A 20,700-nucleotide genomic window follows, 5' to 3' on the forward strand; every position below is an offset into this window, starting at 1 on the left:
CTTTTTCAGACACTTACAAATCACATTAGTATATGAAAGGGACTAGTCGAAACCCAGACTGTAGACAATAAAGGGAGTGTAAATCACTAACACAAATGCTTTTCCTAAACTCGCATCTCCTTTGGGGTTACTTGAGAAGGATTTTCAACATTAAGAAAAATGTCATTCCCACTTGTTTGATTGGAAACAAAGTAGTACTGGCTTCTGTGTGTCACAGATAAATCAGAAGAAACATTGGTCCTTCACACATTATCGCAATTAGTCCAACAAATGTATGTCAATTCTATTTATTTTACATTTAATTGTCAGTCATTAAGATGCCTATATGCTGAAATTTCAAAATGGCATGTACTGTCAGGAATCTTTTATTTGCCTTTTAATTGTATTAGTCTGGTTGTCGAGCTAGTTCCAAGAGCTAGTTCCATTCTCCTGCCAACAGGCAGCTTCCTCTGTGTGGGGGATGGGTTTGCTCTGCGTGGATGTTGGAGGAGGGGAGAATAGAATGTCAGTAGCTGTGAAATCTAAGCTTTAAAGTAATGAATTTCCCTGCTTTTCCGTAAAAGGCAATGGTGTAAATAATGAATATTTAAACTGCTCTCATAAATCTCGTTCGGAAAATCATCCACAAACATACTTAGACAAAATATGGTCATGCTAACACTACTCAAGAATTAGGGGTGGTCCAGACGCTTCGTCCTCTTGTCCAGAGTCCTGAAATTATATTAAACCATTACATTTCTAGTAGGAACTGTACTGCTATAATTGTTGCCTTTTTTTTTACACACATCCATTTCTCAGCTATTTTTTTAAATGTCTTTGATTCTCTAGTGTGCTTCTACTGAAGCTTCCTGCACCAGCTGTGGGTAAGCAAGTGGAGCTCAGGGATTCAAGTACAAACTGCAATACTTACACCAAAGGGCTCTACAAATGCTTGGGAGCCACTATACAGGGGGTTAGGAATGGACACCAGGGCTGGTTTGCCTCCTCTGGAAGAAGCATCCTCATCTTCATTCTATAATTTGGGGAAAAGGACAATAAAGTTCATGTTTGTTATTTCCAAGGGTATTTGCTTTTCCATTGCTATTTAGTATAATAAAGAAGCTTTTTACCCTGAAGTAGTGGAAGCGGAAGGCATCCTTCTTGTGTTTAAAGACATAGTACCCTATTCCAGTGATGATGCAGATGATCAGCAGAGTAACCAGAATGGAAGATGCAGCAGAATGGGGTTGGCTCAAACTGTGATACACCTGGAAAAAACAGGGTGAGATTTAGCTTGCCTGAGGGGTCCACTGGGTTTGACTAGTAGAAGTAAATAAACATGTTTTTGGAGTAGATCAGATTTGAATTCACTCACTGGTAGAGGTGGGGCTCGTAGTGGACCTTCAATTATATGTATTATACCATTGGATGCTGGGATATCCCAAGCTAATAATAGCCTCTTGTTCACAAGCTTCTCTGCTTGGGAATCCTGCAAACAAAAAGTATTCTACATTTCTAAAGCCAGCTGAGCTTGATGATGTATGATAATCTAAGACCAGTTGGGAGGGTAACAGTTGTTGAATTGGCAGATATTTTTATGATTGAACAGAAGACACTGATCCTGTGTGAAGGTCTGGCTTCATATTGACCTTGGTGATTGTGGTATTTACAACCACTGAGATGTTATACCCCAGACGAGAGGGGATAACTCCTTGATGCTTCAGGTCATCGTAAAAGTGGATGCTGTTATTGGTGGAAATATGGTACTCCATGTCTCTCCCTGATAACGTCTGGATGTATATTTACAAGACAAATGGTTATTTGACTTCACCAACATTTTACATTTTATGTATTTATTTTGGCCCTCCTCACCTCATTTTCTGAAAATCCAGAATTGTGTGGTACAAAGAGTGTTGCATATGATGAACTGGTTGTCATAAAATTCAATAAATTCTGTCCCTCTGTTGACTGTGCATACATCAGTAACATCTACAGAGAAAGAAATCCATAAAATGCAAGGACAATAATTAGATGTCACTGGAGCATAGACACAGATACATTATGGTCAGGTCATGAATTGGTCTTGATTTCCCTTCAGGTATACTTGCCGTGTTAATGTAAATTCATATTTGAATATTCGTCCCAAGAATACTAGCATATACTTACTTTGTAAAATAAAGAATAATTTGAGTTGGTTGCTATAACACTGGACAGGTCCCCATTGCAAAAATCTCCATTTCCAACATAATCACTTCTGCACACACAGGAGACATCTGTAAAGAAAGGAGTAAGTTCACCAATCTATTTAATCATAAATAAATAATTTTTTAAAAGCATGTAGTTGTTTTACCTGTCATCCGATAACAATAAGCGTCATATTTGCTGCTGGTGTCTATAGGCTCTTTGTACAGGACAATGCCAACATGGTTGTCACCACATTTAAAAGAGGGAAACCTGGTTGGATACCCAACCTTTTTCCCGTCTATCCATCCAGCGACACACAAGTGCATTCCAAGCTGGAAACAGAATTTGTCATATCAAGACGAGACGTTACTAACAAAAATATGCCAGTCTAGCTGAACTTTCACAAAACCCAAATCCATTCCATGATTTTAGTTGAATGTTGGAAGAATGACCTGTTGAGCATCAGACATCTGTGAGAAGGTAGCCAGTGTGGCCTGCTCTGCCTCGCAGGCTGCTCCTGCCTCTGTGTAATTCATCTTGTACTTTCCAGCAGGTGAACGCAGGTGGAACACTCCAGCAGTGTTACCTAAAACATTGTGAAGTGAGTACAATATATTTTACAGTGTTCACCAGCAATTTTGTTAGATCATAACACCTTTACATTTTTTCATATTAAAAGCAATAGAAACTACTGACTGCCATAGCCCCCTGACTTGACCATCTCGTACCGTGAAAGTGAAGGTCCTTGCAAGTTGCCTTGGGATCACAGCCTCCATTGTCATAGAGACAGCGGTCAACAGGAGGAACCAGCTTTTCCAGGCACTGGATCCCGTTCCCCACGTAACCTGGGAGACACTCGCATTTCCTCTCATTCTGACAAAATGCCATACATACAAAGAACATCACTTAATAAACAGGTTGTAACTTAAACCATTCTCTTCAAAAACACATTTTTATTTGATGATAATATAGATTATAACAGTAACAGTCCTACAGGGGGGAGACAAATGATGAACTAAAATACCCTTTTCACACCATCTGACTCACACCTTCCAAGGAAGGATCGCACCACTCGGAGAGGAAGCTAAAATGGCTTCAGTGGCCATCATGTGGCCTCATCACTGAGGATTAACACCTAGGGTTAACTGACTCATTTTGTCTTGCTGTTTTGCTAACAAATGGTGAGGGTTGTTTAGGTGGGGGTCGGTATATAGAGGATGGGTCATCACAAATTTTGTTTTGGAGTATTGTTTCGTATGCAGTCTCCCTACACTGACTTGGTATGTAATTGTACTTGGAGGTTTGTGTAACATAAAAGAGTTTCATTTCAGTTTCACACAATACTTTATTGTTTTGGTTCAAGTATGATTTCATCATCCACAATAACCCCCAGAATCATTTTTGTGTAACCCTGGAAACCCACTATGCTAACTAATAGACCTGAGATTAGACCCAAAAATTGGAATGACTTACAGGACCTGTGAATTGGCATTCTGCAAAATCACTGCAGCCTCCATTGGTCTCCTCCACACATCTGTTGATGGGGCTGCAGGAAAAGCCATCGCCAGAGTAACCGGCCTGGCAGGAGCAGTTCACAGTGACACCTGTCTGTGTACAGTTTGCATGCTGGTGGCAACCTCCATTGTACTCCCCACACAGATCAGGAGCTGTCAGACCAATGACAAAAACAGGGAAATAGTCAAGATACCTACACCTTCCAACCCACAGATCCTGATCGGTACATGCCAGAAACCCACCAGTGCAGTTTCTACCATCCCCAATGTACTGGGATTCACACTGACAGGCATTGTCAGGTAGGCACACAGCATTGGGATGGCACTCAGGGGAGCAGACAGGCTTCATTTCTAATCACAGACAGGAAATGGCATGTTTGATTATACATTAGACACAAGATTGTGGCAGTCCGTTGCCGAGACAAAGATTCAAACGTTTTCTTTGACTAATGATCTTTTGTACAGTTTCTGATAGTAAAGTTGCATCAGTAGAGTTTGTACCCATCCTCATCTGACATGTGTCTCCCGTCCAGCCTTCCTCACAGGCACAGCTCCCATCACCCGCCATTCCATCATCACAGTGCCCATGCTCAGCACATCTGCACGCTACAACAGACACATGTCCCACCCTGCAGTTATTCCACTACACCCATAACTTAGTGCTGATTTAGTGATTGCCTCAACAAAGTCAAATACCATTTTTGTTGTTTTTTTTTAAAACAAATGTTAAGCCTTAGATATTGACTAAACAGACCAAACAGTAGTAAATGAAACATGAGTACACTTTGACAGTTTTCAGTAGGACGGTGAACCTGTGCAGTTAGGCCCGTAGTGTTGGTTGTCACACAACTCGCAGGCTGTGCCTATGAAGCCATCATGGCACTGGCAGGTCCCCTTCCCCAACACGCCATCATTGCAATTCCCATTGTTACCACAAGGGGCCTCTAAACCACCAGGGCACACTGAAACAACATGGTATCCCGGTAGTGAAAGAGTATGTTGACACTAACTGTGTAGCAGAGGCCAATGTGCAACATTTGATGAGAATGTTGTCTACACCTGAACCTCACCTTGACAGTCTCTCCCAAAGTGGTTATTGCAGCAGCGTGGGGTCCATGACGTGGTCTGACACACCCTCTTACAACCGATGTTGCGACTTAAAAAATGGTTACGGATGTAAAAGTCTTGAAATACATGAGCGTGTCTGGGGAATGACATGGGGTACATGTTCTGTGAGCAGATATCGGTCTTGCCCTGTGGGAGAAGAAAATCGGTGGAAATTACTAAACATCTACACACAGTCTGCTATCTCACAACCTGTGAATTCTGATTTCTTTTCAATACTAAATTTATTTTTTGTCTTACCAGGTCAACAGTCCCATACGGACACCTACGTGGAAGAATACAGCTGCCACAACGGCCCTGGTACAACATACATCTATGTTTCATAAAAGCTTTAACTTTACTGCCAATCATACACATAAATAACAATGACTCGCATGAAGATAGAAGTCGCAATGTTGTAATATTAAAATGTTCTTGAATACTCACAAAAACAGTCCTGTTTTCAAGACCATCACAGTGAGCACCCAAACCAGGGGGTTCCAAAAGCTGGTCAATACCATAAGCAATACCAACATCAAACTGCATGAACCGGTCAATGACTATAGCACTGTTGTCATTAATAATCACGTTGCCCTAAGAGACAGAGACCATAAACCTTTAGTTGTCAAGCTTCCATCTGTGAAACACCTGCAACCCTAGAAGCCTGTGTCTTAAAAATGTGAAGGATTTCCACCATATCATCGCTCAGAAAATCAAGCAGCAAATTTACCACAACTTACCACAAGTTTTTTGTCACAGCTGAATGAGATTTTTGACCCATGCATTGTCCGGTAGGAGGCATGTGACCCTGGCTGAGTCACACCCATAAGCTGGAACATTATAGAAAAAACATATTATTGGTTGGATGCTTTAAGTATTTTTTATTTAGAAACAAAGGAAGCAGAAGAAGCCTTACCCTGACGTTGCGGATGATGTGGGCCTTGATGGAGGCGACCAGCTGGTCTCTTTGGTCCTCACTGTACAGCCAGCGCTGCCTGTCCTCTGACAGGGCGCTTAGAGCAGCATCAGATGGCCATAACATAGTGAAGGGCTGGTGGATTTTGTTCTGTAACAGGCTCATTAGGTTGGCATCCTAATGCACCACACAGACACACACACAAATATACAACCAAGTACTTACTTTATAATTCATAATTACATTGCAATTACAATTTATGTACAACATTTTGTATTCATGTAAATGTATATATAAAACCTGGATTATAACATTATGCATTTTGTGGAGGTTAATCTCATCAATATTCTAATATGAATGTCCTTAATTTAGAAGTTTTCCCTGGGATTGCATGTATTTACTAACAAATCATTACCTTGTTATTTAAATCTAACATAATCTTATGCCTTTTTTCCATCATGCTGATAGGTTAGCTTCTGAATCATTGGGGTGGTGAAAGGTTTCCACATATTACACATAATAGCTGTTGATATTATTACTTATCCTCCTCACTGTACCTGAATGAGTTTGCTGAACTTTGTGTATCCATATACTTTTGCCGACTCAGTAAAATTAATCTGAAATTTGCAGGAAATAACATTACTTCACCAAGTCTGAGACACTTTGTTGTTGATAAGCTCAACTAGGATGGATTTGTACCTTTTCTGATAGGGATGGTTTATCTTTCAATTCATACGGAGTGAGGACCTTGTCAATATAATGAATCACACCATCGGCAGTGGTAAAATCACTGGTGACAATTTGTGTGTCTCCATTAATGTACACCGTGCCCTGGGAGGAGGAGGAGGAGGAGGAGGGGGTTAGAGTGAAGAGTGGTATCTTGATCTTGAATTCCAATACGGTTTACTGCTGTGAGAAAGATAGACACACCTCCTTGACACTGAAGGTGAGCTGGTGACCAGATATGGACATAGTTTTGCTGGTGGTCTTTAGGTTGTCCAACATCAGAGTCTCACAGGAAACGATGTGGTATCTCAGCAAGTCTGAGGATCGCCCACGGCTTTCCCAGAGACTCATCTGCCCAGAGAAAGAGAAGCAACACCCTGTCAAACGTAGAGGACGGGCAAATGGTTAAGAAGAAGCAGAAAAACAAACATCTATTTTACCTCAATGTTGCTGTTATTCAGTGGCACAAACGTTGTGAAGGGTCCATCCCCATATAGGATGCGTGAATCAGATACCTAGAATCAGAAGTAACAGCATGCTGAGCAGGCAGTTGGTCTGATCAAGTCATCGTATAAATCGTCAAGGATACTCACGGGTAGTGCAGAACGGAACCAGGCAGCTTCTGGGCGGCGAAATATTTCCTGCATTAATATGTCAGAGGTTCAAAGTGTTTGTTTAATAACATTGATACACACTGTCAGCATTGTCTTGTTTCCGATTTATTTATCTAGTACTCTAATAAATTCAACTGTTGGGACGATGTTCTTTTGTCATTGAATCGAATGAAAGGTTGGGGAGGGATTCATGATCCCAATGATGAACCTGTTCAGCACATTCAAACATCCTCATCCATACTTTCGTGAAACTTTAGTGATCACGTCGAGGGACACTTGGGACACTGTCCATGCCGCACTCACAGTTCTGGTGCTTCCTCGGCAATCAAAGCCATCTCCCACATGGCCTCCCATACAGGAGCAGTTCCTCTCACCTTGCCCCTTGTACAAACACCTGGCATATTTACCACATCCTCCATTGTTCTGCAGAGGAGGTTACAGATGTAGTTCTGATGTGATACGGCATACAGAAAGGTTTGAGACTTATGGTTTAACATACATTTTTACACCAAGTAAAACATTGATGGACACTTACAGTTTTGCAAGGGTTAATTGGGAAGCAATATTTTCCATTTCCTGAATAGCCTTGCAAGCAGTTACAGGCCACCTGAAAGATAAAGGTTTTTTATTTATATTTTTATACCAGGATGTGATACTGGCACAGCCAGAACCTGAGATACTAGATGTAGGCATGACCAATCTCTCTGGCTGAAGCTTAGATGAGAAGATGGGCAGACAGACTCAGGTCTCGGGCTACGTGACACTTAACTTAACCACTGAGAACAGTGATACATGGGTTATGAGAGAGAAAACGACTTACTAAATTTGGGCCTGTTTTGATGCACTCAGCCCTCTCGCTACAGCCACCATTGTCAACTCGACAGCGGTCAATCTCTGAAAACTCACAAAAATGCATTTCTTTTCAAGAGGTACAGTTTAATGTTATTGTATAGCTGTACTGTACATACAGTATACAGTACTGTAAGTTAACCATGGATGTCTTGTTCTGTGATTGTAACAGTTTGGAATTTACAATTGTTTGGCTTAATTATAGATCAAATTCATTAACTTTATACATTTTTTAAACTTTATTTTGTGTAAAATGTAACAGGCAAGCACACCTGAAGTTATCTGTTGTAACATACCTAAGCAGATGACTCCATCTCCTGTGTATCCCTCTTTGCAAGTACAGGTTCTCTCTCCTGGTACAGTCTCAGTGCAATTGGCAAATATTGAGCAGCCTCCATTGGCAGTAGCACACAGAATTCTCTCTGTACAAGACATTACAAAACAAGAGTATTATATGTTTATATATTGGTGTATTTCCATATGGTGTAAAGGAAAGGCATCTTGTTGGGAGTGTTATACAGGAGTTAATCTCTGCAGTTTTACATAGGCTACACATACAAAAATCTTAAATGGAAAGTATTTCCTACTTTGGCAGAAGGTTCCATTTCCCTCAAAGCCGGCGACACAGGTGCAGGAGGGAGTGGCTCCCGCACCCTCAGAAACGCAGCTTAAACAAAATAACGAAGGTCATCTAATGATAGAATTACTTATCAGAAATACAACTTGGTCCTCAGTTAAACACTTACTTTGCGTTCTCATCACAGGCACCTCCACAAGCATCAGCCACAATTTCTAATAAGAGAATGGTTGACAGCCCAATAAATGTTTTTTAAAAGAATGGCTTTTTATCTATGGCATGTTTTACCCAACAGTTACTAAGTAAATATCTTATGTTGTCGATTGTCCAGAAACATACCCACAGAGCAATTGACTCCTTTCCAGCCCTTGTAGCACAAACATCTTCCGTTGCCTTCCAATCCATCCAAACACTTCCCATGGGCACAACTGCACTCTACAAATTGATGTTAAGGATTTTCATTGTAGCTACTGTTTTAACAGTTGGCTGCAGGTATTCCACCAAACCGGTCAACAAATGAATATCCATACACAGATTAAGCCTGATGTAAGAAAAGGCAACTCTCACAAATATCTATCGTTTTCTTTCTTTTTTAGTTTTTCATTGGACATAGAAACAGATTCGTTGGGATTGCTGTGGCAAGACATGATGCCATGTTTCTTCTGGATCAAAGACAGTAGTAGTGTTTCAAATCTGAAGTTTTCACTGAGCCTCAGTGATTACTCCTACCTGACTTGCAGTCTTTCCCATATTTGCCTGGCTCACAGGTCTCGCAGGCTGTGCCATGAAACCCTTCGTTGCACAAGCACTCTCCGCTGCCAAAGTTGCCATCCTGGCACTTGCCATTGTTTGAGCACCAGTTCTCCAACTCTCCTGGGCATTTGAAACAGTCATGCCCGAAGTACCCTGGGCAGCATGAATGATCCTGCACCCAACAGGTTTAACAACATTCAGATCTGTACAATCTGGGATCTGGAAGTCAGGTGGCTGAGTGGTTAGGGAATGGGGCTAGTAATCTGAAGGTTGCCAGTTTGATTCCCGGCCATGCAAAATTATGTTGTGTCCTTGGGCAAGGCACTTCACCCTACTTGCCTGGGGGGAATGTCCCTGTACTTACTGTAAGTCGCTCTGGATAAGAGCGTCTGCTAAATGTAAATGTACAATAGCATGGCCAACATGATTGGGAGCTGGACAGCTTTTGGACTAAGAATGTACTGTTCTGGAATTATGCCCCTAAATTCCTTTTGCCAGCAGAGTAAATATAGCTTGAGGTGTTGTTTTAGACAAAATACTACAGAATCTGTGTAATTCAGGAAAACTTTACCTCAGACACCTTGGAGCAGTCCATCACACACCCTTGGACAGATGTGTATCTGGAGCCAACTTTCTTCCTGTACTTGCAGTTTGATCTCATATTCTTGGGGAAACTACTCGTCATCTATAATTCAGACATAAAGGATCAGTCATGAATATGTTAAGAACATGGTAAACCATAGCACATGACAGATATATGCAATAGTGTTAGGCTATATGAGTATTGTCTTACTGGCTTATATGAGGCGTAACATCTGGGTTTTGCATCACAGCTTGTACACCTCCCCTTTAAAAGAAAATCAAGTAAAATCAAGATAGTTAACATTTCTGTTATCGTGTATCATCATCATGAATTGCATTAGGAATCAATTCCGATATTCCATTATTTACTAAATGGAACTACACCATAACTCACCCTGCCTTTAAAGATGATTTCTTTACCACATCGGTTTTTGCGAACCTGTAAAACCTGGGGGATTACCATGACAACACCATCTCTTGTCTCATTAAAGGTTCCATCTAGAGGAACGTCATTGGCCAACGTCTAGAGGAGATGGAGAAGGGAAGCAGTTACCATTCGGGCAAAAGTTTGTTTTAAATGCTAATCTAAAGAGAGGGCAAGTGATGATTTAATACCTGGTTTTTACTGTTAAAATGAAACATGATTTGGTAAGACTTCCCAAGTGTAGTGGTTTTCAACATCCCATCATGCACATGGTCTGGAAACACTCGGTCATTAAAAATGATGTGGTATTTAAATACTTCTTCATCCTGTTGAGAGAAAACAAGATTATCTGTAGTATAAAAGTCAATGACAAGCATTTAATTGCACAGACAATTACCTATTAGCCTGCTATCATTTCCCACTATTGTATTTTTCTTTTGTCATGCCACTACATACCAGTTGAGTCTGATTTGATTTGGTGAGATATTGTTTGACGGCATCATCGTGGGGTATTAGAATAGTATAGTCAGTTGATTTGATAATCTGAGTCAAATTGTAGAGCTGCAAGAAGGAGGAAACAATATCAATCCCAGTTTCAGATGTTCTGATTGTGTTTGCTAGCAGGAACAGCTCTTACCACTGCAGCCTGTCTGAAAAGGCAGAGGGTGGTGGTGTTGTTGAGATACTCCATCAGATCAAGGGGTGGTGGAGGTATGTCTGCCAAGGAGGGGATGAGCACCTAAACCCCGATTTGAGAATATTTCAATTGTTGTATGCTACTGCAAGCAAAAACAGTTGGCATTGACTACTGTAACATAATGGTTGAATACATATATTTAGAGAAAGCTTGAAGAATTCTTTGGATATATCATTTACAGGACACTAACGTATACATAAAAAGGAATTACATTGTGTCAATTGATGCTTCTGAAAAATGTTATACCCTAACCAGCGATTACAAGGAAACTACCGTATCAATCCTGTGAATGTATCCGTTCACTGCAGGGAGGTTACGCGTCACAATCTTTGAATTCTGTATCAAGATTTGCTGTAATGTCAGAAAAAGCACAAAAAGGCCCATCGCCAAAATGAAAAGTCACATTTAAGAAGTTGTTTCTCACCATATTAATGGCTTGTGTAATTTAAATAAAATCATCAAAACTTTTACCTACACCACTTATGTTTTTTATCTCCCATTCAGTGCCTGAATTTAGGGTCGGCAGTTTCATGTTGACTTGTTGGTCTAAGTCCTCAATGGAAAATATACCCTTTAGTATGTGTGCTCTGATGAAGGGGAAAAAAGCAAACAACATTAGGTGGCCAACATTTTTTGCTACGACCAGCAAATCGAAATCATTGCGATTTTGTACTTGTCCAGCAAGGGACCAGGTCTAACTTAAAGGTGTTCTCCTATGCAGTGAGAAGGGTCAATTACCTTACAAGGTAAGGAAGCTTATAACGATCAGACCAAAAGGATTTCACCTCTCTGGTTAGATTTGCAATTGCTTTGTCGGTAGGTATTAATGCAGTGATGTTGCCACTTAGGTCAATGTCGGCGTTCCTCTAAGAACAGGAGAAGCATATTGAATAAATAAATGAAACAAATGTAATAATTTAAATGTAGTTTTTTTCCGAGGCGATGATTGAGATAAGACCTCTTAAAGAATGTTAGAGCTACATACCACAAATAACCTGTAGAATGCATACATTTCCCTGTTCATCTCCACCTCCTGTAAAACAAATAATGATTAAAATAGTACAATAATCAGACAAAAGCAAGTGCTGCTAGAAAGATTTATAAATATATAAGAAGTGCCAGGATAAGGACGACTAAAAACAAGTCAATTTCAAAACAAATCCAGAATTTTACCTCTAGGATATTTCCATAGCAGATGCGTCCATCTCCACCATAACCATCAGGACAGGTACAGGTGTGAGTTCCTTCTACTACAGATTTACATTTAGCCTGACCAGGGGACAACCAGACAGAGTGGATCTCAACATACCGTCAAACAAAATAGCGGTGAGCAAGAACACAGTGTAGAATATTACATGTGAAACAGGTAAAGGGCCCAAAACGGGAATACAGTTTAGTATTTGACTGTAGCCAAGGACATAATGTAGAATTGGAAAACAATGTTTGTGCAAACCAAGGTATGGCAGTCTCCGTTGGTTTTCAGGCAAGGGTTGATTAAGTCACAAATGATCCCATCTCCCATGTATCCTGTCTTACAGGTACATTCATTCTAGGAAAAGCAGGAAGGGAGTTAGACATGAACAGGCAGGTCTCATAAAGAGAGACTTGGTGTGTAACATTTACATAAATGTATACACATTCTAAGGGTCAGGATAACTGTTAAATCATTTAGTTCTGATTTAGTGGAGGGGTTTAGTGTGAGAGCCAATGGTTGATCCAGTACCTGGCCTGGGCCGATAGACTTGCAGTCTGCATTTGGATGACAGCCACCATGACTTGACATCAGACAGCTGTCCACCTCACTGCAGAGCAGCCCATCCCCTGTCCAGCCCTCGTTACACACACACGATGCGTTCCCTGGACCTGCATGGACACAATGGGCCTGGAGGGATATATCAAGACTCAAGTTGAAATAACATCTTACATCAGGTATATCTATTATCTATGAGGCGATGAATATACAGTATTGTATATGTTCATATAAAACCTCATCCTATCAAATGACAATATAATTTCTTATCAATAAATTGAATGAAGACCAGTTTCCCAGAACAGTGTGACACAGCTGATTCAACTGAATGGTCGTTATCAAGCTTCTAATGGCCATTCATTTGAATCAGGTGTGTTGGAGCAGGGAAACATCCAAAACATACAGGACATTGGCCCTGAGGACCACGGTCCTAGAATCTTTCTTGATGAAGGAGCTCCTCTGATGAGGTTAATCTGAGTCCGCGAGGTAGACAACCTTCTCCAGTCTTACGTTTGTATCACAGCCCCCTCGGTCAGGCAGCAAACAGGGATTGACAGCTATGCAGTAGTGTCCGTCGCCTTTGTATCCTGGCATGCACACACACCTATCACACAGGGGATACAGAGTGTGGGAAAAACGCTCGAAAAGATCCAAAATAACCCCCCCCACAATTCTTTTTTTTAAACCCTCAACCAGGAAGTCAGAAACCATAGCACCAACTAAACCAATACATAGGCATGGTTGATTTACTATTAACAGAACCAGACAGAACCTTTTAGAACATTACAGAACATTTTCTACTAAAAGGGGCTGTTTTTTGAGAGGACACTGACGTTGTAAGGCTGTCCTCTTCCCTGCAGTATGCATGGACATGACAGTGCTCTGACAGGCCATCTGAGTTGCAGGGCGTGGCTGTTTTATCACAGTAGTCCCCAGAGAAGCCTTCCTGACATGTGCTCCACCTGCAGACGCCCAAACTGCCGGGTCTGTTGTCACACACGCCATGAAGACAGCGACAGTCTAGTCACAGTAAAAACAACAAAGAGGTTACATCTCAGCAGCAATACACCTGCGTGGAAACACCCAAGGTGTATTTACACTGTAAATGTAATTATCTCAAATATTTTGTATCAAAGTAAAACCATCTCTATTTTATACTTTATGCATTTAGATTCAAATTTGATGACGTAAATACGTCTGGGCAGTGGAGGTAAGGGAGAGAGGAGATAAGCTGAAGAAGTCACATTCAGATTCCGTTTGTAGATATTTACTCAAAAGTTCAAAGGCAACTGGTCTCACCCTCGTCACAGTTTTCACCATGCTTGGCAGGATTCGAGCAGATGTGACATGCCAGACCCATGAAGCCTTGATCACAGCTACACGAGCCGTTCCCATGGATACTGTCGAAACACTAGACAGAAATGTCCCTCTTTCACATCACATGTACAATATGAAACTTAAAATACAGACCCTCAGAATGTACTGAATGGAAAAATAGTTTGTACCCTTCTTCTGAGAACCATACATTCGACTACGTATAGAGAGAAAACAATAACAAGTTTAAAGGACTGTATGTACAGAAAGGGTTGGAAAATCTTTCCTTACTTTCCCCTTGCCGTAACATGGAGTCTGGAAACCCCCGATGCATGGTTTACAGTCAGGGCCGTAGAAGCCCTGGCAACATTCAGCCCTCTGAAACAAATACAACGTTTACTCAATTTCCCAATATTGCCATGTGTGTATAAAACAGTACAAGCAGTATAGTAGAGTATGGTCCCACCATTTGAGTTGTGCTGCAGTATTTGGCGCAGCCCTTGCTCATTGAGGGATTCCGTTCAGAGGTTTGGTAATCACAGTTCATATGGCGTGACTATGGCACAAGGCATAGTAACTGGCCAATATAGTAACACAACAGGCAAACACCTCTCAAAAATGTAATCCCTTTTGAATGACAAATATACTGTATAAAAGCTCTCTGGCATGGTCTGTTGCATAATGAGTTAAATAAGAATTTGTGTATTTTACCAGTTCGGTGCTGCCGTCTGGACACTGGGTCTCATAGAGGTAACTGCAGCGGACACATTGGCCCTGGAGACACAAGAGTTTATCTTAATCTAGACACCATTGGGACATTTTGTGGAAACCATTTCAGATATATCTTAAAATAAATGACTTATTTAAGGTAACTGAACAGGTAGAGTATATAGGAGTCTTAGTCTATGTTAACAATGTGATGGAAAAGGTACATATTTTGTATTCCGCCTACCAGAGTGATCCTGGTCTCATTGACATCACATCTGTGAGGCAGGATTGGGACTATGGAGGCTGGTACCAGCAAACCATCTACCATGTGAATGATACCGTTAGAGGCAATAATATTGGTTTTCTCAAGAGGGGCGCCCTTATCACCCAATAAGATCTTTCCCTGTAAGAAAGCAAACACAATTGTGTGAGTAGGCAAATTGAATTTTGACTAGAATTGAATTCACATTTTGTATGACATTCAGCAATGATCTCCCAAAACCATTTCATGAAAACTCTAGGGGTCTTATTTGTATGTTACTTTTTCATTTGGAGTGACAATGAGCCTTTTTGTATACACTTCATGTTAGCTATTGACATTTACTGTTCTGTACTGACAGTTACGGTTCTCTCTGTTACATCTTGCTGTGACGGAGCAATTTTCCCTCAGGCATAAAAAGTTTAGTCAAATCTACTATAATTATCGTGTGTGGATTAGTCACCAATACACCTACTTCTGGGTACAGAACATTATTGTAAGGAGCTACCAATCAAAGGACTTACATCACTGGAGGTAGTGATTTGTAGGACCTGATTGGCCATGGTCTGAATCTGAGGCATGAAGGCCAGCTGCTCCACTGTGAGCTAAAAAGAGAAAGTAACATCATCTAAATACATGAATAGAAAATGAATAGAATAGTGGTGGTATTGTGAGACTCAATTCAAATTGCCAAGATAAACGCCAAGACCCTTACTGAAGCCTTGGAAAACATGTGGTGTTTAAGGAGTTCTTGAAGCTTGTCCTTGGCCTAGAACAGATTTAAGTATTCTGTTAGTCTTTTTCTTCTTTAGCATAGCATAGACAGAATTCAAATGCTGACCTTTAAGGGATTATAAACCTCACTTTTCCCAGCCCCCAGTCTCTGGGAGGCTGTTGGCCAGCAAGGGGTCGGTGGGGGTTATAATAAGGTAAAAGGAATTAAAGACTGGCCCACAGACTGGGAAACAGTGAGGTTTGTAATGCTACTCACATCTGTCAGCATGTACATGATCCTTCCATCTCTATACTTGTCGATAGCTTGGTTGGTGGGGACAAACACAGTCAGAGGCCCTGGGCCTCTCAGTGGCAAAGGGGCTCCACAGTTCTAGAGAGGTAAAAACAGGTATACATATGGGCATACTTTCAACCACAATCAATTAAAAATCATGATTTAGAAATTCCAGCAATCATACAGTGTTCCATGATTGTAAACTCACATCAACCAGTGAAAGAAATCTGTTGTATCTTTCATCCTTTCTCAGAATGTCCCCAATTGTCTTGTCGGCATGCTACAGACCATAGAAGTCCGGTCATGAACTCATACAACTGTGGTGACATCCTGTTACATGCTCAGTATGAATGGAGGAGCAGCAGCTGTGTGTCATCTCACCTGCTCATCCCTTGGAGAGACGGATATCGGCTTGTCAATGATGTGGATGATCCCATTGGCTGCTGGGATATCTTCTTCTATGACTGTATACATTCTGTCTGGATCTTCCAATAGGAAGAATTTCTGAGAAGAGAGTAAGCATACCATTTTCAGATGACACCACGTAACAGCAACCTTTATAGAATCTCAGAAGGCGGTTTTACCTTATTAGCTTTGAGCATGACAGAAAGTCCAGCAGCTGTTTGAAAGGTGAAGCCTTTCATGTCTTTGTAAATGTGTTGACCGTGGATGAGATGGGCTTTGCAAATCAATGTTGCATCAACACCCTATGGATAAAATCTCCAATATTAAAACAGACACCAGTAACTCATAGCCAGGTTGCACTGCCAGTGTTCTTCTCAGGTTGTCAACCATCAACATCTTAGCTTACAGTTAATGGATTTGTGAGAAGAGGAATGAATGCTGTGAAAGGCCCACGTTGGCTGAGAATCAAGGGACAGCCTTTCTCTAGAAGACAGAAAGACCAGTCAATCCAACTTTCCATCTAACATTCTATGAGGTTTGCACGGAGACTCCCTAAAACACAGTGAATCTTTAACAGATCTTAAAAATAACTCAAACAGACAATTAACAACGAAGAGGAAGTAGACGTATCATGTTAAAACTGTTAACCAAATTACCAAACAGCATGATGGTCCCAGTGAGCTTTCCCTTGTGCGCTCCATCACTGTTCAACTCCACCACCCTGTCCAGCAGGGTGCCATAACAACGCCTTCCATCACCAACCTTCCCAGTGTCACAAATGCATCTTAAAAATAAAAAAAGGACCCATCGAGATGTCATCTTCCATGCACCATCAACCAACACCTCACAGGGAATTGGGCAAATTGTGTTTTGACTGGCATGTATTGATTTACCATACATGTGTTTATCAAGAGGCTTGCAGCTATTTTGTCCCTTTTTGTACACGTGTTGCTTGTGTTCCTCTGTGTGTGTAGGGAGGACAAACCTGGGGAGTCCATCCAGTTCTGTCACACAGCGGGCTGTCCTGTCACATGTGTGGTCTGAGCAGGCTGACTTTAGAGTACAGCCTGCAGAAGGAGGGGACCCCTCCATCCCACTCATACACACGCAGCTGGACTGGAAGAGTGGGCACAGCAGGAAAAGTAGGAGCGTAAGTCATCACCCTAAATGTCACTGATCAACCCTAATGCTGTAGGTGCCAGTGAGGGTCGATCCCTGAGTGCGCAGTGGGATGTATCTCACCTTGCCTGGGCCTTTGTAGACACAGATGGTGGAGTTGACAGGACAGCCTCCACTGCCTTTGGAACACGGGTCGATGGGAAGACATCTTTGTCCGTCTCCTTCGAAACCGATTTTACACCTGCACTGAAATGCTGTGCCCCCCAAATAGGTGCACTCTGCATCCAGGTGACATTTGTTTGGAGAGCATACACCTGCCAGGTACAGATACAATGTCACTCATAACTCAACCGAATCATCTTAGTTTACTGTACAGGCAATATCCCCTTCATCATTTGAATGCCCTGCTAATAAGTTCCGGTTGGCTCCATCTCTTTTGTTTACATGATGAATATGATCTGCTCTTTGTTACCTTCACAACTGTGTCCAACCTTCTTGAATCCAGGCAGACATTCACACACGGCATTGTCTCCCACAGCCTTACAGTAAGAATATGAAGTACAGTTTCTACAGGAGGCAGATACTGTGGAGAATAAAGTGAATTACTTGTGAATTCAAGGAACCGTAATTGTGTGTTCAGAAATTATACTTCATTGTCAACAAACTGTGGTTGAAAAGGTTTGGAAATTAAATTGGTTACAACTGGGTCTCAACTCACCTTGTTCACAGTTGAGTCCTGAGTAAGGTGGTTGACAGTAGCATTCTCCATTTCCCTCTGGTCCATTGTTACATTCTCCATGCACACAGTTGCACTCTGTATCAAGTACACATTGTCAAGTTAGGATAGCTGGTATTCGATTTAAAATGTCTCGATTGTTAGGTACAAATATAATAGACAACACATATTAGCATAATAAAACCTCAAGTATCGGTTTCAGGTATCAAATAAGGAACATATTCATATATCAAGAAATGTACAGTGAGTATGCTAACCCCACATACGTTTTTTACAGTCATTTCCATATGCATTCTTATCGGTGCACTCCTGACAAGCAGACCCAGCAAAACCTTCCTAAGGGGAAAAAACACGATAAAACCATTAACATTTTCACATATTTCTATTTCTGTATTTATTATATCACCATTGCAAATAGTGTTTAAAGTACTTGTACAATATTTATTGTACTTATGTCAAGGCAAACTTCAAACACAACTCATCAGGACAGAGATAGGCATTCTACCATTGTACCGACTCTTAAATCTATATCAGACCCACTTTAAGAGATTATCTCCAATACTCACCTGGCACACGCACGTCCCGTTGCCTGTAACTCCATCCATACAAGTGCCATGCCAGTTACAAGGATTACCAGACCAGATGGGGCATGCTACAGTGACAGAGACAAAAAGACATAATAACCAAATTCACAAACATATCATTACAGAAATCGAATACAGATCACTAGAAGGAGACACAATAATTGTATACTCCTAATCCCAAGCTTGTTAACTCTTTACGGACCCACACCCCGGGCCTGAGTGGTGTCCTACTCACGTAAACACAGATGGCCCCAGAAGCCTGGACAGCATCTGTGCACTGTGACAGTCCTCACACACTCATGTGTACAGCCAGACAGCTCCATATCATGTCCACCTATATCCATTACGTAGCTGAAAACATGAATGGCAGCAAAGGACACTGACTTTTCCGTTCCCAATCAACCACATCCCTATTTCAAAGCACACATTCCAATTCGGCTCATTGGCGAACGCATATTTTTCCCCTTTGCAAGAGTAATTCCAAGTGTTTGCTGGGTTAAGGGGATGGGACGGGGGAGATTACCTGCAGTTAGCCACCCCAAAGTCTGTCGTGGTCTTCCTGTGTCCCCTGGGACACTGCACCGCAGGAGAGGCAGCACAGGAGGTACAGGGGGTGAAGTGAGGGACAGTCTGAGGTACATCGCAGCGATTGTTGGAGACTAGCTGGAGTGGACAGGTGGGATAGTACATCAGTCATGAGTCACTTAGCAAACAATATTTAGATGTCTTATGCACAAGGATGTTAAGGGTTATGGAACCTGCACATGTAAATTAGTCATTGTAGTGGAAATTACTCATCATTCCGGATCAATCGATACAAAAGAGAAAAGATTTGATGAAATGTTAATAGAATTTGTAATAACATACAAATTCTGATTGAGCAATCTTCAGATGAATGTGTGTCTTTGCTTTCTCCAGATCAGTAATACTGAACAAAATATTTGATCGTTAAATCAAAAGCATTCAATCAAAACAGACCCAGCAAAAACATACAACAAAAGCAGTTGCTTACCTGTTGTTGGAAACTACATGACACCATTAGTCCAAGAATGAGGAGGTACATTATGGTTGTTCTCATAGTGCAGGGTGTTAAGCTTTTTCCAAACTTCTCTCACATATAAAAAAGAAAAAAGCGTCAAAGGATCCTCCCCCGGTACCCTTATCTCCTATCCCCGGAGAGGCCAGAGAGTACAAACTCCCCAAATACCTTCCTCAATTCTGCATTCTGTTTCCTAACCTGACGACAAAAAAAGTTGCTGACCGTTCCTAGTTTAATGTGGCAAATGCTGTGGTTATATTGAACAGAATCAACACGCAAACAATGGTTCAAGTGGAGAGAAGGGACTGTGAGAAAATATATTTTCCTGACAGGAAAGACCCCCTCCCAAATCCCCTTCTATGATTGAACGGATATCCTTGGCTGTCAGCTGACTGAGCTGTCAAATTCAGCAGAATCTCTAAAAGCCAATCAACGATCACAAAACAACTACCAGCAGATAGTCTGACCTTAAAACTACCAGTCTAGACTTGACTGAAACAAGTTGCAGAGGCATTGTGCTTTGAATAATGGTTAAAGTGTCCTATATATTTGTTTTTAAGTCACGGTGCCCATCTATCTGGGGGGTCCAGGGGCACAAGAGGAAACCGTGAATCTTATAAAAACACAAAAACCTTGTGATTTCCCAGAACACCTGACCCTCTGTCAACTTGGTGTCCCTTGTCACACAATGCTGCCTCATCTGTTCCACACTCATTTCCTTTCATTGTACTCTTTTGATTTAGGCCGACAGTTTGGACTTAAGTGATGAGAGAAAGTGACTAGTTTTGCTAGAATTATGTTTCCCCACAAATGGTATTATAAAAAATCCACCTCTGAGAAGATACAATGTTTGCATGA

The 20,700-nt window shown here is 41.3% G+C and overlaps 1 protein-coding gene across 3 annotated transcripts; it reads right to left on the reverse strand.

The window, feature by feature from the left end:
- Nucleotides 1-180: 180 nt before the first annotated feature.
- Nucleotides 181-19,909, reverse strand: stab1 (stabilin 1). Of its 3 annotated transcripts, XM_067252358.1 has the most exons (70): nucleotides 19,816-19,909; nucleotides 19,327-19,466; nucleotides 19,039-19,154; nucleotides 18,786-18,871; nucleotides 18,486-18,555; nucleotides 18,202-18,297; nucleotides 17,956-18,066; nucleotides 17,607-17,797; nucleotides 17,350-17,480; nucleotides 17,021-17,148; nucleotides 16,771-16,847; nucleotides 16,544-16,666; nucleotides 16,341-16,463; nucleotides 16,168-16,239; nucleotides 15,942-16,055; nucleotides 15,666-15,719; nucleotides 15,475-15,555; nucleotides 14,936-15,094; nucleotides 14,695-14,757; nucleotides 14,450-14,539; nucleotides 14,275-14,361; nucleotides 13,969-14,080; nucleotides 13,503-13,689; nucleotides 13,180-13,273; nucleotides 12,643-12,801; nucleotides 12,373-12,468; nucleotides 12,093-12,188; nucleotides 11,905-11,952; nucleotides 11,658-11,785; nucleotides 11,395-11,506; nucleotides 11,193-11,270; nucleotides 10,860-10,961; nucleotides 10,679-10,783; nucleotides 10,414-10,548; nucleotides 10,193-10,321; nucleotides 10,010-10,063; nucleotides 9,788-9,901; nucleotides 9,193-9,388; nucleotides 8,803-8,898; nucleotides 8,633-8,678; nucleotides 8,474-8,553; nucleotides 8,183-8,308; nucleotides 7,858-7,931; nucleotides 7,573-7,644; nucleotides 7,341-7,460; nucleotides 7,017-7,064; nucleotides 6,864-6,938; nucleotides 6,628-6,774; nucleotides 6,397-6,528; nucleotides 6,255-6,314; nucleotides 5,698-5,874; nucleotides 5,522-5,611; nucleotides 5,229-5,375; nucleotides 5,043-5,099; nucleotides 4,748-4,931; nucleotides 4,490-4,639; nucleotides 4,179-4,283; nucleotides 3,921-4,028; nucleotides 3,637-3,830; nucleotides 2,892-3,036; nucleotides 2,616-2,749; nucleotides 2,330-2,495; nucleotides 2,146-2,252; nucleotides 1,852-1,968; nucleotides 1,629-1,769; nucleotides 1,355-1,468; nucleotides 1,110-1,247; nucleotides 911-1,012; nucleotides 635-711; nucleotides 181-471 (listed from the first exon to the last, which is right to left on the reverse strand). In XM_067252358.1, the coding sequence occupies exons 1-69, from the start codon at nucleotides 19,879-19,881 to the stop codon at nucleotides 661-663; spliced, it is 7,626 nt and encodes a 2,541-aa protein (XP_067108459.1). In that variant the 5' UTR covers nucleotides 19,882-19,909; the 3' UTR covers nucleotides 181-471; nucleotides 635-660. The 3 variants fall into 3 exon arrangements, with proteins under 3 accessions (XP_067108459.1, XP_067108549.1, XP_067108422.1); XM_067252448.1 differs by having other exon boundaries at nucleotides 181-711; nucleotides 5,525-5,611; XM_067252321.1 differs by having other exon boundaries at nucleotides 181-711.
- Nucleotides 19,910-20,700: the final 791 nt, after the last annotated feature.

Source organism: Osmerus mordax, chromosome 1 (genome assembly GCF_038355195.1).
Source record: "Osmerus mordax isolate fOsmMor3 chromosome 1, fOsmMor3.pri, whole genome shotgun sequence".
NCBI lineage: Eukaryota > Metazoa > Chordata > Actinopteri > Osmeriformes > Osmeridae > Osmerus > Osmerus mordax.

Excerpts from the sequence above, each read along its gene's own strand:
- stab1 (XM_067252358.1), bottom strand. The coding sequence starts at position 19,881 with ATGAGAACAACCATAATGTACCTCCTCATTCTTGGACTAATGGTGTCA. Across the intron at positions 10,322-10,413 it reads ATTTTAACAGTAAAAACCAG|ACGTTGGCCAATGACGTTCC; the intron begins GTATTAAATCAT and ends CATCTCCTCTAG. Across the intron at positions 2,253-2,329 it reads TTATTGTTATCGGATGACAG|ATGTCTCCTGTGTGTGCAGA; the intron begins GTAAAACAACTA and ends CTTTCTTTACAG.